Source organism: Bombus pascuorum, chromosome 5 (genome assembly GCF_905332965.1).
Source record: "Bombus pascuorum chromosome 5, iyBomPasc1.1, whole genome shotgun sequence".
In the NCBI taxonomy this organism is placed as follows: Eukaryota; Metazoa; Arthropoda; class Insecta; order Hymenoptera; family Apidae; genus Bombus; species Bombus pascuorum.
In genome coordinates, this window is record NC_083492.1 from 15,757,308 (window position 1) to 15,774,749 (window position 17,442).

The 17,442-nt window shown below is 40.6% G+C and overlaps 1 protein-coding gene across 1 annotated transcript in view; it reads right to left on the reverse strand.

Annotated features, from left to right (window-relative positions):
- The window catches only part of LOC132906925 (zinc finger protein ush), a 201,585-nt gene extending 189,163 nt beyond the window's left edge, over nucleotides 1-12,422 (reverse strand). Inside the window, exon 1 of the mRNA XM_060959577.1 lies at nucleotides 11,914-12,422. Within this exon, the coding sequence (XP_060815560.1) occupies nucleotides 11,914-11,953 (40 nt within the window). The 5' untranslated portion in view covers nucleotides 11,954-12,422. The remainder of the gene's footprint in view (nucleotides 1-11,913) is intronic.
- Between the last annotated feature and the right edge of the window lie 5,020 nt (nucleotides 12,423-17,442).

Consider the following 17,442-nt stretch of genomic DNA (forward strand, 5'->3'; position numbering starts at 1 on the left):
ATCGTTCTGACCGAGATCAGATGCGATCTTCTCCGCGGTCTCTCCTCCCCCGCTTCTATATCTCGCTCTTACTATCTATCTCCTTCCGTCTGTTAAACGTAAGAGTGAGAGGGAGAGGAAGAGAGAAACTGGGAGAAGAAGAAACTCTCGTTGTTCCGATCAGTTAACGCTAATGAGCGATATATTTGGAAGACTGGCAAAACTGGCCAAAGCGAACGTTTCATACATGCCTCTCTCGCATGCCACCAAAAACAGAATACTTTAATGCTTCTACTCGGAGCCTCTTTTGTTCGTTTAAATAGCGAACAATAATTTTAATTAAGAATACCACTCGACGTACGTACGTACGATCGATGCAGAGGATGGTCAAGAGTACCGATGACCTAAAAATCGTTAATTGTCGGACGAGTTATTATCTTTGGCAGACTAATTACCATCTTTAAGCTTTCACCTTGAGACAAGAAAATGGACCATTGCCCGTCTTTCGACTAATTTGTCATTCGAGAGAGAAAAAATTGACAAACTGACTGTGGCAGATGGTTAGAGTCTTTGGTTAAAGACGATCCTCCGGGTTTATACTCGGCTCTGAAATGGCGGCGACGAGGAGACAGTTTTTGCAGCGGACAATTACTACGCAAATACAAGTTTCAACGAGACAAGTGTTACCCGTATTAGGTCTCGTACGTCAATGTGGACACAGACACAGAAGCGAGTGGACGAGCGTGTATCGTGATCAGAGGCGAGAGACGAGCCGGGCACCGGCTACCCTTGCTCCTGACTGTCCGCTTTATCTCAAGACTTGAGAAAACGCAGACGCTTCGTAGCGAGGCTAATCTGCCTGGTATCGGGGCCCTAAAACCGCCGCCAGGAGGCCAGAGACAACGGTAATAGGACAGGGAACCGCGTCTACTGTGGAATGCTACGCGAACTTTGCTATATACACGCGACGTGGAATAAAACGGAGCTCCATCTATCTCTCGCTCTCCCTTGTCCACTGGGACAATAAGAAACGAAGAATTTGTGAGAGAGACGCGAGGATATTGAGAAATAGATTTGTGGCTTTCTGATAACGACATAGATCGATAGAATTATATCGTACGATATACGCGTATAATAGACACGCGATATATCTGAAATAGAATTATGTCTTTCTGAAAATGATACGAATTACTGGAATTATATCATTCATATATTTTATAAGTGGGTGATTTAATCTTCGAAAGTCTCCTTTCGAATTTACTGTTACTCGATTCCAGATATTCTTTATCCGCGTAACTTCTACATCGAGCGAATCTTTTCTATCCTCCACTCTCACCCGTTACATTACACGCGAACATCGAAAAAACGCCACAGTATGAAGATGATGAATCTTGCAATAAAATCTGATAACGAGCCATCGTTTGTTGCGAGTAGCATCTTAAAGAGTAAAGAGACCTTGCGATCATGCAGCCAAATAAACTACAAATAAAAAATCGCTATTAGCGAAATCATCGATACTTAAACGATCGCCCGATCTTCGCGATAAAACGAACGTACACGAACCAGTGAGCCAGTACGCGATTAAAGGCCGAACAATGCCGGGCCCGAAAGATCCCGTAGATCGCAGAGCAACGATTCGCGTAATTAGAACGGGACCGTGGTAGATGATCAGATTTTTCAACGAGGCTACCACGATCGCGACAAAAGAACTCGAGCGATATGGTTCGCTCGCGAACGCAAAACGACAGAGATACCACACGGTGGGGGTTTCGTTGTATTGTTTGAAGCCGCGACCGAGATTATTCATATCCACGCGCGTACGTCGACGGCACACTGTCGATTAGTCGTCGCGATGCTTTTGATCGGCGGATCGTACGAACGTGACGATCGCCAGGTTGAAATCTCCTATCACTGGCTATCAGCTCATTACGCTAATATTCACTCGGAATGCCAGACCGATACGATATCTCGATCGTGCCTCTCGCGATTCGCAAAGGCCTTTTTGCGGCTCTCTCTCTCTCTCTTTCTCGCTCTCTAGATCTCTCTCTCTCTCTCTCTCTTTCTCTCTGTGTACGTGTAACCGTTGAATACGAACACACGTTGTGCCATTTTTGGAGCTGGTTGTGTTTCACCCATTCCCAATACCGAGCACTTTCGCGAAATCATATCCGCATTTGCGATCACGTCACGGCTTATCGACTCGATTTCGTTTCGAACACGATACACGACCTCCTGCTCCGAGTAGTTTAAACGCTTTTCAAACAGATGTTCCTGCTCGTGATTCTGCCCGCTGTTTTCGTATCCCGTGTTGAGTGCGAGTTACGCCAGCCAAATTCAATTATATTGGCCGTAATGTTGCAACCTGAATTCATGAGATACGAGCGTATAAAGAAGAAGAAATTAAGAATCGTAAATTCTCTCCGGGGATTGTTAAATGGTTGCACGTTCCGCGTTACATTCCTAATTTAACGGCTAACCCCCGAAAACAGTAGAGGAGAGAAGAAAGACAGAGAGAGGCTCGACGCGAGCTCTTCACTTAACACGAAACACATGTCGGCCGCATCAAGCATGTTCCCACCACGAATCTATTAAACCTTATCGAGGGTAGACTATCAAAAAATTCTCGGAACAAACGCGCCCGGTCACGAAGCTTGAATACAACGATGAAAAGAAGAGGGCAGGAGGAGAAGAGGAAAGAGCGAAAAGAGGAGAAAGGTGGGACAGGAAAAACGAAGGAGAGGAAGAGATAAAGGAGAAATCAAGGCAAAAGGAAAAAGAGGCCAGTTGTGTGTGTCCAGCATCGGAAGGTACATCGCGGTTATCGGCGTAAAGCCGCGTTTACACGCGTGTAAAGCTGGTACGAAGGCTGGTTGACACCGTAGCGGAGAGGGCCAGCAGAAGGAAGGCTCGGCAAGGAGGCCTAACACACGCGGACGGGATAAGGGAGAGAAGAGGAGAACTCGCAGACACCATTCCAACGATGCCAGGGCCGTGTCGTAACAGGCTGGAGTGACACCACAATGCGGTGTAGCAATTTGTAGGCTCGCCCTTCGTCCTTCCTCCCCTGGTGTCTCTCTGGTGCCGCACAGCCTCCAGCAGCCGCCTCTTCCTCCGCTGTATTTATGAGCTGAGTCGAGAGAACGCCTGTATCGGTTCCTCTCGCGCCGCGGTTAAGGCAGGAAGGACGATGCAGGGCGCACGAAACGAGTACACACACGGCCTTCTTCCTCTTCTTCTTCTCTCCTTGCGAGCAACCGAACCCGCGCCGCGCGCCGATCGACGACGAACGTATATACCAAGGGAGCAAGAAGACGAGGAGGAAGAAGGGGAGAAGAAAAGGAAGAAGAAACGCGAGTGAAAGAAGAACAGACGTAACTATAGTAAAAGGAAGATAAAACGAGGGGGAGGGAGAACGAGATAGAGAAAAGGAAAAGGGCGATGAACAGAGAAGGTGGGTTGAACGGAGGAGGATCGAGAGAAGAGAAGGGCTAACTAGACGAGATCAACGCCGCGATAGTTGTCTCTCGTGCGTTTCTTCGCAAAGAAGAAGACACGAGGGGAAGGAGAAGGAAAAAGAAGGTGGACCGATGGCGAGGAGAGACTCGACGAGGTGGAACAAGTTGGCGAACAGGGGAAAACAAGAGGGATAGAGAACACAAGGGGAGAGACATTTGCGGCGGTTGTGGATTCATGCGTTTGCGCGGAATAAGGGACCCAGGCGAGGAAGATAAGGGACGCTGATGGACCTTCCTCTTCTCTTTGCTTCTTCTTGTCTCTTTCTTCTTCCTTCTTGCTTCTTCGTTCGCCTTCTCTCGTCTTATTCTTCTTCTTCTTTCCCCTGCTTTCCTGCCATCCACGTATCCACACGTACGTACAGACAAACGTATACGTACGTGTAACACGTACAACGTTCTTCTTGCTTCTCCGTCTTTCGTCTTCGCCGTTTGCTTCCTCTAGTTCTTCTTCCTCTTCCCTTTCACGTCACCCGCTCATTGCACACACCAGCGGCCGATCGACACTGATAGCCGCAACGACTGTTCGCGGGTAACCGGCCACGACGGAATTTGCGACTTCGCTTTTGTGCCTTCCTTCAGGATCCGGTCAGGGAGGGAAGCGTGCCCCTTTGTAACCGATAGATTCGAGCACGAGATTTCGGGAATCTTCACCCGGCCAATTGAATTCCTTTCCTGCCCTGGCTATAACCGATTCCGAGAAACGTAATTAACCGTTCCGCGTTCGACCGCTCTCTCTCTCTCTCCTTTTTTCTTTCTCCTCCGCACAAGCTGTCTTTATATAAATCGTACGGAACACGGTGGCAGGTGGTATCCGATCGTTAAGCTCGTATCTTCTGCTTATTTCTATCTTCTCTTCAGATATTTTCAAATACTCCCACCATTTAACATTTAGCGATACTTTAGGATCTTGAATCGCCTCGGATCTTACAAACTTTCTTTTAATTTCGTTCTTAACGCTTCTCGTACGTAGCCTCCCTTTTCTCATTATCACTGCGCATAACTCTGTTTGTTTTAACAGTTTTTTTATTTGCCAGTGAAAATTGTACAAAATAGATACAGTTGAATTTTGTATAGAAACTACTACTTTACATCAAACATAGCATATTTTGTTTCAACGAATAACAATCTTTGACAAAGCTGGGACGAAACCTGCAAAAATACGAAACACAGTAGCAAGGCAAACTGATAGGCGGATTCAACAAATCCCAATAACACGAAGATATACCAACGGAAACGCCGTGTACTCGGAAAAGAAAACGAGGCGAAGGAAACGTTAAAAGGTGAATATCACCATCGAGAAGAGACAACAGCACGATCTGCTGAAAAGGATTAATAAGTGAAAGATTCGATATTTAACGCTTCGACGACGATTACAGCAGGAACTTGGAGAACGCGACAATCGAACCGTACGAAACGATCCTCCCCAGAATGGTTTTAACCCCCGTGTCCAGACGAAACGAGCCGATGCTGCACGCAGATATTACTTACGGGCAACACGATTCAATAAAACATCGTATAAAATCATTGGTTATTAATTTGACGGCTACGCTCGACGGGGGGTGATTGCTGCCTCTCCACGGGGTGCCTTTTATCCCTGGCATCGTCGATTACCGCCGCGATACAAGCGGAGATCCAGCCTTCTCCTGTACCTTGCCACGAAGAGGATTCGATATCTCGCGACGTTGCTTTTTCAACGAAAAATAATCGAGATATTAAGGAAGGCAGGTGATAGCGTTTCGACCTGTTCACGCCTCGCGGTGTAAAGCACATTCAACGGAAGCGAAGGCTGAGAGTGAGAAATAATTTTCACGCTAACATTTATTACCTTTGCACGATTCAATTCAGAATTCGATATATTTCTCGTACGACTGTCCCTTGCACTATCAACGACTGTTTCGTTTTTCGTAGAAAAAGTATAAAATCGCGTATTTGAAAAATGTGTTCATCTCGTAATTGGTATGGTGATTATCGTAGTCAGGTAGACAATATGTTCAGAAACCTACGGATAAGTGGGAATATAAAAGATGTATTGTTATAGGATCTTATACTACAGTTAGTTTATTTATAATAAATGGATTAAACTGGTGTTGCTGACACAGGAAACGATGGTTGTTTAACGTGAACTAATCACAATAACGTATTATAATTAAGGCAACTAGATAGTTAATTTGCAACTCTCGTCACCACGGATCCAACGCTCTCTCGACAACGCTAGTGTCACGTAGGAGACACAAGAAATCACGAAACCGATAGATCGCCGGTGATCTCCTCGCGTCGCAGTTCGAATAAGGTTTCACGAATAAGGTAAAGAAATTGAACTTTGTGTATGATAATAGAATTTATTATGCAATCCAAAGTGTTACAAGAGACTGAGGTTTTTATACTGAGATTTTAGTTCCTCTGGAGGGGTTGTCGTCTGGTGTATCTCAGAGGCGCCTATTCCGTTACTATTTGGTTATTGTTTCGATGCCTGTGGTACGCAGGATGTCTAGCCTATCCTATTACAGTTTCTGAGCGGGTGGTCTTCTTGAGCGTGTCTCGACAACGCAATTCGCGCTCTCTGACTTCTCAACACACAATGACTGTTAATTTATTTTTGTCCCTTAGCAAGCCCTTGTCTTTTGTCTTAGCCGCACCACGCACATGTTTCGCTTGTTTATCTCTCAGGCCTTTCGTCCACGATACTACATTATCGTATGATGCATCTACTCGTTTTATTTGAAGCTTACCCAATGTACATTATCGAGTAGCTCCTAGTGCAAGCAATAGCTCGCGACAAATATTTCTCCAATTAACTTCCCATCGACGAATTCCTAATTCCTACTACAATTTACCATGTAATCGTTTCGCGTTACTAATAGAAAATTCAATAACCGTTGTTCTCAATTAAAATTCCGTTAAATCTTAGTTTAATCGTATATTCCATACAGCAAATGCAAGAGAAGCAAGAAACCAACGATTCGCCGATCCCTCGGCGATCGAGGCGAATTCTTAGTTCGCAGACGGAAAGAGTTGCTGCAACCAGGAACCAGTAATAACGAGTCGGCGATGACGCACCGATATCCAAAAAGGTAAAACAATTTTCTCTATGCCGCTTGCGAGATATCCCGACGATAAAACTGACTCTTACAACGACAAATTTTTCACGTGTATTCAAGGTAAAGAGGGAATTATGCGAACGAAGAAACCGAAAAGAAAAACGTTCGTACGCGCTTGCTGGATACGAAGAGATAAGAAAAATCGGCTGGTGACGTCAATTATTTTTAATCTATCGCGTTGGTTATCGAGCACGAGGACCGTGCCTCTTCCGCGAAGGACGTATCTCGCCGTATAAGCGTTTAATCGCGCGCGTCCTTTCCGAAATCGGCGAACTTTAGTTGCGCAACCGGCCGACGCGCGTATTTTAAAGTCCTCCGCGACGATAAGCGGCAGATAGGTTAATCTTTAAAGCGATCGCGTTGCACCGTCGCGAATTTCAGGCACGTACGAACGCGGCCGACGAAAAGCCAGGAAATTTGAACAATTTCGTAAAGAATCGTTCTGTAAATACGAAACTATTCAAACGCTAGTATAACAAATTATTTATTGGAAACAGCCTTCGCTCTTTTTCGTAGAAATAGCAGCCGACTGACTATGCATCTAGATTGTCTGTGTTGGATCTCGTGCCGCTAATTAAGACGGTAATAAGATACTAATCTCAAGCTCGTAAACTTTTCTAAATACTCTTATAAACGTTATAAAAGTATGAGGTTGCTTTAGAAGTACGAAACATCGGTCGAAACAGTCTCCGGTTAAATTAAAAATACAAAAAGCGTAGAAACTCTGCCATACAAAAATTTCTAACATCTATTGTCCCGCTCCTATTCTTCGAATTACCGATCTCCCATCACGTATCCATCTTTCCTCGCGTATCCATTATTTAACACTTTGACTACATATCACCGGCCACGGTTTCTCCTGTGAGGCCACAGTGGTCATTGGTGACCGGAGCGCTTCAACTTCTTACAATTGTAAAAATTGAATGAAAATTGACTGTTAGGGCATTTTGAATATAACCGGTAAATAGAAGATACTTTGAAATAAAAAGTGTCTCATTGAACGATTAAACATTTTTATTAGAACATCAATAAAAAAATGAGAAGAAATATTGCATCGGTGGACTGTGTTAAAACACTTCAAACATAAATGTGGCTCATCGATATAATCCGAACAATAGGTAGTCACCTTTTTCGTTCGATTCATAGCAATTTTTCATCCTAACTGCTCAACCAAACCACTGTACCATTCGAAGCTGAAGCTACCCTGAAGAACTCGCGCAGAAGCAGCGAGTGAACCAAGAAAGGCCTGCTCGTTTCACGATCGCTCGTTATTAACTCAATTACCGTTGTTCCCAATTAGCAGTCACGCGCGTGGCTCAACGTGCCACGCAATAATTACAGGGACATTAAGGTCCAGGTGACAAAAAAGCGGTCGAACATCTTTTAAAAACTTCCACGAAAATTACAAAAGGGGAAGAGAAAGAAAAAGAGGAGGATGCGAACGATCGGAGACGAGAGACGACGTTGAATGCTGCGTCACCTATGTTCGGATAACAGCAAAGTTTCTCGTAGGGCCACGTCATCCGTATTCGGGTGACGCTTATTTGACAATTTGCGAAGGATCGTCGTAGGTATTTGAAAAGATTTTCCACAGGAAGTAATAAAACTATTGAATTGTTACAAAAGTAATACAAAAATGATTTATTAAGAAAATTATTTAGAATGTAAATGTTTAAAGCATTTTATACAAAGCTGAGGTTGGTCGGGATAGTTTGGACAATAAGTTGTTGCTTTCTTTAAATTCTCTCGTATCTTCGATCAGTCCATTCTTTTATCCACATAACATAGCAATGCGCGTCTAATGCTTCTTCCGGAATTATTTTTCCGAGCGACGATATCATGCTGGCTCCGTCGAAGACAAGGATTTTTTGTATTTTCAGACAACCCTCATAATTTTGCAGCTAATAATTCTCGAAATCTTCTAATATTTACACCCTTCCTTGTTGCAATTTTGTAAACCGTCAAAGCGTTTGCAACAGAAATTCCCAGAAGGAGTTGAATGCCAAGTTTTCGGTACCATTTGATTCCTTTCCTAATTGTGGTGGCATAAGAAACCATTTGGTCGGAATAATCTAATATAACACTCGTGGCCTGAAGGAGATCTCATCGAAAGCATTGCGCGACAGTCAACAGACAGTGTTAAGGACAACAAACGCGGTCTCGTCGTGTAATCACGTGTTAAAACGGTTGTCTAACTACGAAACAATCATTGAGAATACTCTGCAGACTAAGAACCCTTTGGTAATGAACTGCTTGAGTTACAGTGACTCTTATCAATATCCAGGATTATTATGTAGCAACGATAAACCTGCGATTGAATCACATCCTGTTCTCTTGCCGTAGAAGAGAATAGTTCTCCTGTGTGACCTTCGATTAAAAGTCCTCGAGAACTTAGAAACTTTGAAAAAGGCAAAAGAATAAGATCATAGGAAATGACAAGAATTATGAAGTTCCCCGCTGTGACAACCGTTTAAACGCGCCAATTTACATAAAATATTGCCTTTAACAAAGGGAAAAACATGGATCGCCAAATGATACTTTTACAGCTGATCCTTAAGTATTTAGAAACTTGGAAAGAGCAAAAATATTAAACAATAGAAAGTAATAAGAATTATGAACTTCCCCGCTGTGACAACCGTTTAAACGCGCCAATTTACATAAAATATTGCCTTTAACAAAGGGAAAAACATGGATCGCCAAATGATACTTTTACAGCTGATCCTTAAGTATTTAGAAACTTGGAAAGAGCAAAAATATTAAACAATAGAAAGTAATAAGAATTATGAGTCTTCCCGGCGAGACAACCGTTTAAACGCACCAATTTATATAAAATATTGCCTTTAACAAAGGGAAAAACATGGATCGCCAAATGATACTTTTACAGCTGATCCTTAAGTATTTAGAAACTTGGAAAGAGCAAAAATATTAAACAATAGAAAGTAATAAGAATTATGAGTCTTCCCGGCGAGACAACCGTTTAAACGCACCAATTTATATAAAATATTGCCTTTAACAAAGGGAAAAACATGGATCGCCAAATGATACTTTTACAGCTGATCCTTAAGTATTTAGAAACTTGGAAAGAGCAAAAATATTAAACAATAGAAAGTAATAAGAATTATGAGTCTTCCCGGCGAGACAACCGTTTTAACACACTGTGTGCGGCGTGGCGATGAACAGGATGGAAAGAGGAGCGGAGAGGAGAAACACCCGGTTCGACGAGTCGCGGCCACGTGAAAGTGGCCGGCGACTTTCGTGATCGCGGGGGCCACGTGATCCAGCCGCGACACAAGGGCGGCGAGGGACGAAGGATCCCGTCGGAATCGGCACCCGCGATCTCGTCTGGCCTCGATCGGTTTTACGCCGAGATCCAGAAACATATACGTATACGCCGAGATACGAATTCGTGCAGCCGAACCGATCCCCGTTTTGCCAACTCGATACCATCGACAAAGGTCCTGCGGAGTCGTGGAAGCTTTAATTGGTGGCTGTAGGTACACGAGTGTCGCGAATCCGCCTGATTGCGTAAGAATTCGCCAAAAAGAGATATTGGGAAGCACATTGGGGATGGCGAGCGAAGAAATAGAAAATTAGCTTTATGAAAAAATAACGAAGAGACTCTTAATTTTTTCAAAGTATATTGGATACAAATTCTTTTTCTTTTTTATAGAAAAGCAATTTGCTATGATCGTCATTGAGAAAATATTTCGTGTATTATTTAAGATATTAATTGGATCGTTACGTGTTTAATCCTTAATTATGGAATTTTTGTTTTATTGATCTAATGGAAGATCTTTAAAACTGCAATGTATTTGAATGAAAAACCTTTGATAAACAAATATTAGCGAATAGTTTGAATATAAATGTACGCGTAAGAAAGTTAATGCTGTCTGTTACTGAAATGAAAAAACCATCTCATACACTTACTTGTTTTTACCATTTCACTTGAATGGAAATGTGTCTGCATATGCATACAATGAATTTCGCTACACACGTCAGCGATCAATTTTAACATCAAACAATTATATCGTACTTTTGCTGTGTAGACTATACGAAGTGTGCTTTTTCTTCTATTGGTATACACGTGTCTGTGATAAAAAAACTATTAGTGTTGAATATATAAAGAAAAATGTCGTCTTCCAAAATTAAGAATTATAGTTTATAAGAATTTTGTTTCTTATGAAGAATATACGGTTTGTTTCACCATAGACGATAGTAATGTCTAGGTTTCAATATGTTGCTGTAAGAACGTAAACAGTAATCGTGCCGTAGAATTCCAGAAAAACGACACAAAACCATTTCTAAGTAAAGACGCAATAAGTAGAATACGTTAATACGACCGAAAACAAATTTACCAACGATAAACTCATATATAATAGTATACATCAAAGATAATATTTGAATATCTACTTGTAATAAAATGGCGACAAAATTAATATATAATGGCTTGTGACAGATATGTATCTACTACGTATATATGTATATATAACAAATTTATCGAAACATATTTCCTAACTTTAATACATTCCAATACACGTTGACACTTCAACGTATCATAGCGTTATATAATAAAATATTAATTCCAATGATTTGTAACGGTATTATATCATTTTCCCTGATTAACGTACAAATGTGAAATGCAATGATTTCTATGACATTGGTGTACGCACGCGGTTCGAGCGCTGCATGTGTGGTCAACCACGTGATCCGCGAGAGCTTGAAAGGTCAGCTGACAACAACCGACCTGTCGAATGACAACTGTTCTCTCCCAATACCAGCTAACCTAACATTCCAATCGATCGAACGAAACAGATACAAAAAAATTACAGAAAAGATCGTGCACATGATTGATTCTCTGCAAAAGAAAGATAATTCAATATCCCTGTAACGTTAAATCTCGATCGAATAACTTCGAAGCTATCTACGTATGTTCCCGCCAGTAAGATATCACGATACAAACGCTGATTGGCTAGACACGTTATGCAGTATCGAGCTCGTTCGGAAAGATATAACCGATAAAAAATGGCGGAAAGAACTGTTGTCTCCGAGAAAGAATTCTAACCGACGCGAATCAGCCGAGACAGTTTGCATGGCACGTAAGCGCCGACTGGAAACGTGGTCTGACAAGCAAAGACGCCCAATCACCTGTCAAGCAACGTGGTGGCCGGCTTAAAAGCACGCCGTCGAGAAACCCGTTTTTCCGGGTTGCAAACACGATTTAACATGCGTTACGTGAGAAATACGAACACGCGGAACGTAGACGAAAGAAAGCGGCAGAGTCACGGGAGAAATGAAGGAATCACATATCGGTTACGACTCACGTTTCAGTGGTTTTGGATTGCTCTGCTTGCGGCGTGACATCCTCTGCGTTCTGCCATCACCAAATCAGCGTCGACATGCTTGACATCGTTGCAGGTACGCGCGAGAAGACGAAGGTCGGTCGTCCCAGATCGTCGTAACGTTGTTGACATATAACAAGTGACACAGCACACGAAACGAAAATTTAGGGGTAGACAAAACAGGTTGATTTGTAAGACGACAAAGCCAGGAAGACAAAGAGATAAAAAAGCAACGAACAACGAACACTTCGACAGGCACAAAAATACGATTTTTCCGATCACCGGACAATATACGTCTCTGATAAATGATACTTCCTCATCGATTCCGGATTGTTCTTTTAACCCGCTCTTGTGATTCCTTCTTACCCCGCGTTCGCAGTCGGTTCTCGCGTTTTTCACGCACAAACGCCGATGAAAAACGTATACACGCACCACGACGTACTCGTACCGCGGCCGCTGTCAGCGAGCAACTAAACAAACGCGATACCAAACAACCCCCACTCCTGCAAATGCAGCGTGACTACGTGCTACTAAGTAGGGGAATCGGCGAGGGGGGAAGCTCCGCCCTTTACTTGAGATCAGCTTTTGAAAGCGGGAAATTTTAAAGATGTGTTTACCGGCAGAGAATGTTTGTCGAGTGTATCAGATGGCGGTAGTGCGTCGATGTACATGATATCGATTATCTGAAATTCAAATTAAAGGAATCCGAAAGATCTCCGAAAAATACTGATAAAAGAAGATAAAAATTAAGATAAGCTATGTCATTTTTTCAATTATAGAAGGAATTCAATGATTGATGCAAAATATTATATAAATATAAACAAAATACAATCTTAAACGTGATGGTCGATTATTGACATTAATATTGATGATAACTATCTTGGTTTTTATTTTAAAAAGCCTGCTTTATGAATAGCAAATAATTTTTGATGAGAAATAGTTATAACTATTGGTTGGTAACTTGGTAGAAGTTCTCTAGTGACATCTACGGCCGAATAGTGTAGTTTTAACGCATAATGTAGTTATTCTCATCTGGTAATCAAACTGAAATTTTTTAAATTGGCAACGGTAGATATCAGAGGCATCATGTGTACCGACAAAAATATATTTTGCACTATCTGCTTATACGTTTACATGAATCTTAATGTTAGTTAGAATTAAATATAGAATGCATAAATAAAATTTGAATTTCATAGTTATGATTTAAAATTATAACATCATCTTTTCATATCAAGCTACAAATACATGTTGTTGAAAATTATTTTGTTTTAATTAATTTCTTTAATTTGTCATGCTTTCTTATATAATCCTATTCTAATCCTATATAAATATATTAATTCAATTTTTATTTCACAGGTAAAATATTTACAGTTTTATTTTACAGGTAAGATATCATCGTCGATGATTATTTCCCAAGGTTGAAACTTCCACTCAAGGCATTTTTATCCTCCATATTTATTTGCTTCTTCGGCCGTGGATGAGAAGTATGTATCCTCAATCCGATCCAATTTTTACGTGGCACCGTTTCTTCGAATGTAAACAAGTCAAAGACCAATTATTCCCACTTCTATTACTGAGAAAGAAAGATACGTGCTATTTTCGGTCGTGCAACGAGACTGAACTCAGACGATGTACCAAATGCATTCGCAATCGAACTTTGCGATATATCGAACACATCTCCGCCAACAATACGAACACTGTCCTCTATCGAACATACTTTTGGCCACGAGTCGCTGTGAGTACGCGTTACTTTCCATGAAGGGCTATGACCCGTTTAACAGACACGCCCCATGCTTTCAAACCCGTGGATAACATAAAGCAAAAAGCAAACCGAACGCAGTAATAGACACTGTACGCTATACTTACATAAATCGCAGATTTTTATGCATTTATGGAAAATTTAGAGGTGTAAACATTTGTTGCTCAAACGTATCTATAATATTTTCTTACTTATATTTATAAAAGTATGAAATTGCATTAGTATTCGCAATCTAAACACAATACGGAATTCTATACTTCAACTGTAACGAATACGGAAGATTTCGAAGAACAGAGAAGAAAGAATTAGAAGGTTAAGTCGGAGGCATCGCCAAAAATAGGACGACGAAATTGTCAACAATTGCATTTGTACAACAACAAACTACAAATGTAACGTATAAACGATGAGATATGTAGTTGTAATTCTGTCGAAGTGCTGTCTGAAGGTCGGACAAAGGAAAAGACGCCGCAAGGCTAATGGCGAACGCAGGAAATTTAAAAAACAAAAATAGTTACAGGAAGGAACCATCGCAGTAAGACAGTCGCAAAGGTAAATGCATATTTCCAATCAATGCGTAATTCCAATTATATAAGCATAATATAGTTTTGTAATCGTATCGAGTAATAATTATTGAATAATTTAGCATACAGTACTGCTGCAACAAAAACACTGATGAAATAGCACGCCCTTAAGTGAACTCAATCGACGGATGCGCGTATCCGCAGGCGAGCCTTCGTGTTTACGCAAACCGAAGAAAAGCGTTACCTCCATATTTTCAAGCAAAGAATCTCGAACCTTGATAACTCGTATATAGATAAACATCGAGATTCTATGAAAACATTCTCGAGTTTACCAACTTTTCCTTACTACGTATTACAAAACAATTAAGTCTGATAGTGCAATTTTATTGTTTGATAAAAATTTTAATTTTATATATTCATAAATAGATTTCATATATGTCAAATAAATTGTATACCAGTATTATTGTGCCGCTACTATAATCCTTGATATAATTCGTGTCACAATAATCTGTGATATTACAGTAGCGATATAAAAATTTAATTTCTATTTGATATTTAAAATTAAGATTTCGAATTAAAAAATTTCTGAAATTTAATATTTAAAACACGAACCTTGCATCTTTAACCAGTTTCCTATTTAAGCTTTGCATTATTTCTTTTTGGCGTCTTTCTTGACACATACTAAACACCGTGGTTATTTTTGTACGTGCTTTCCTCCTTTGTTCGGTGCACGTTTAAAATGCGCGTAACGTGCAACGTTCAATCACTTTAGTCATGTTATTAATTAAAATTGCGAAACAATACGACACGCTATATAATAATAAGATCGGGGAAGGTCGTGCGGTCGGCCTTGAGGCCCTCTACGGGGAAAGTAAGATAGAGGAGATACAGGTCGAATGTTTTGAACGAAATTCGTTCGATACAAGATACACTTTTTGCTTGGGGGCCCGATTTTTACGAACTTTCGGTTAATCATACCGGATGCTTCTCTGTCACGTTCTCTTACTGACTTAGATATTTATTTTAAAAACAATGTCAGCGATACTTTTGCAGAGTTAACACGAAGCTAGCGATAAAGCATGAACAGAAAACGCACACACGATCATCGATCACGAGTTCGTCGAATGATTCCGTTGTTGTCTATCGTAAACATTGGTAGCCGTTCGTCAAATCTACGGGACGCGTGGCTGCTCACGACAATCGATATAAGTTAATTAAAGATTGTAAAATTATTAAGAGCGACGAATAACACTTATAGTTCGGTTCACTATACGTACACTCGATAAGGGAATGATGAAATACTAGCTAAATTTTTTGATAAGGACTTTCGTTATGAAAGAAACAATTGAAGTGATTTACACTTTGTTATTCTTCTAATCCTACCGCGTATTTTCCGATCGTTCATGGGAACCGTTGTCGATTATTCACGGCGACGTAAATAAGCATGGAGCGGGACTATCGAGTGTTCTAATCGTTTTACCAATACAGAGCGCAGTCGAGAACGATAATGCACAGAGAACAGTGAAGATATCAAACGATAAAATCAAATTTACTAAAGACACAAGAACACTAAGGGAAAAGAATTTACATAGTAATATTCCATGCGATTGCTCGCTGCGTGATAAGAAGCTTGTTCAAAAAATAGCGATAAGGAACCAATGGATATACGTAGAAAGTCACATAGAACGTGGTCACATGGAACTGATTCACGATTCTACGCCTTCACCTGTTTCGAACCGACAAAAATCTAAGAATTCGTTCAACGATATTGCACGTTTCGACGTCTAGTCGATGCAGCAGGTCATTCTCTTCTTAATGAATCATTGCAATATGCATTGAATATGCATTAATAAAAATACGCAATTATGTGTGCCCTACACCCAATACGATTAAATAATAAGCTGCTGCGGGAACTCTATTTTCAAAGCCGATTATGACGTACATAGATTGTTTCTTTCAACGGCTTCGACTTCGAATACAGAATAATTTGAATGTCACAAATTCCACTAAGACAACGTTAAATAAAAAGCCTCTTAAAGAATTGCGTCAAGGGACTCGTAATCCGAGCTTGTTCATTTGTTAAAAAAAGAAAAAAATACTCACGCGTTAAGTTTTAAAAGGAGATTCGTAATTTCGAAATCTTTCGAATTCTTTTTATTTCATTTCGTCAATTTCATTTCGTAAACATAATAGATGATCAGGATTCGACACCATTACTTTGCCAAAGTGAAATATGGTCACATTATAATTGAAATAAATTAATAATCTATGTTTAAATCTCCTTAGCGTCTCAGTAGATCATGTTATATGAATTATATTAAAGATGATGATAGATAGTTATTTTGTATGTTCATAATCTAATTAGCCCATATTACGATTTTCTATGAGACAAAATTTGAAAGTCATAACAAATCTAAATGAGCAAGAAGAAGGTATATATTTAAAGACAGAATATAATGATTCTCGTAACACGTGGATTTCAAAAGTAGAAAGGAGCCAAATACAATATAATAGATTAATTACGCGCAATAAACATCAGTTGTCAAGTTGTTGTTTGTAAGTTAACTATTTGTTATCTTCTTACGACCCCATTTTGTTTTAGTGCGCAACCGCGATATGTGGGCCACAATATGAACATCGTCTCGGTTTACGGAGATTTCCGCATTTCCAAGAGAGACGTCGTGGAAAATCACTACGCGTTCATAGTAACAGATTTATCAAAGGACAGAAGTTTTTTTCGACGCAACCATTCCATGTAAAAAACTAAAAATACAAATACTTGTGTCTATGAATGGCACCGATTATACAGCATAGTGCTATATATGGTCTTCAAGGCGAATTCTACTACGTTTGTACTCGAAACATCATGAAAAAGAAGAACAAAAGAATATTCGCTAAATATAGCATTCAACGAACGATAAAATTATTCCATTTTCCCTATATGAGCTGTCTTTAAACGATCTGGCTTTAAATAAATACGGCTGCGAATTTCTGCCGATGCAGACATCCGATCAATCAACCAGCCGACCAATTTGTTCGGCAGAGAAGACGCTGCAGAAAAATACAACGGGATAAAGAGAATGATGGAAGAGGAGAAGGGAAAGAAGAGTCAAAGACCAGCACCCGCTCGAGCTGAATTCGAATTAACCAGTCGCAAAGTAGGCGACCGATATATTTAACGGCAGACTGCATCAGAATGCTTCCTCGTTAAAATCCGACCTCCCGACGACT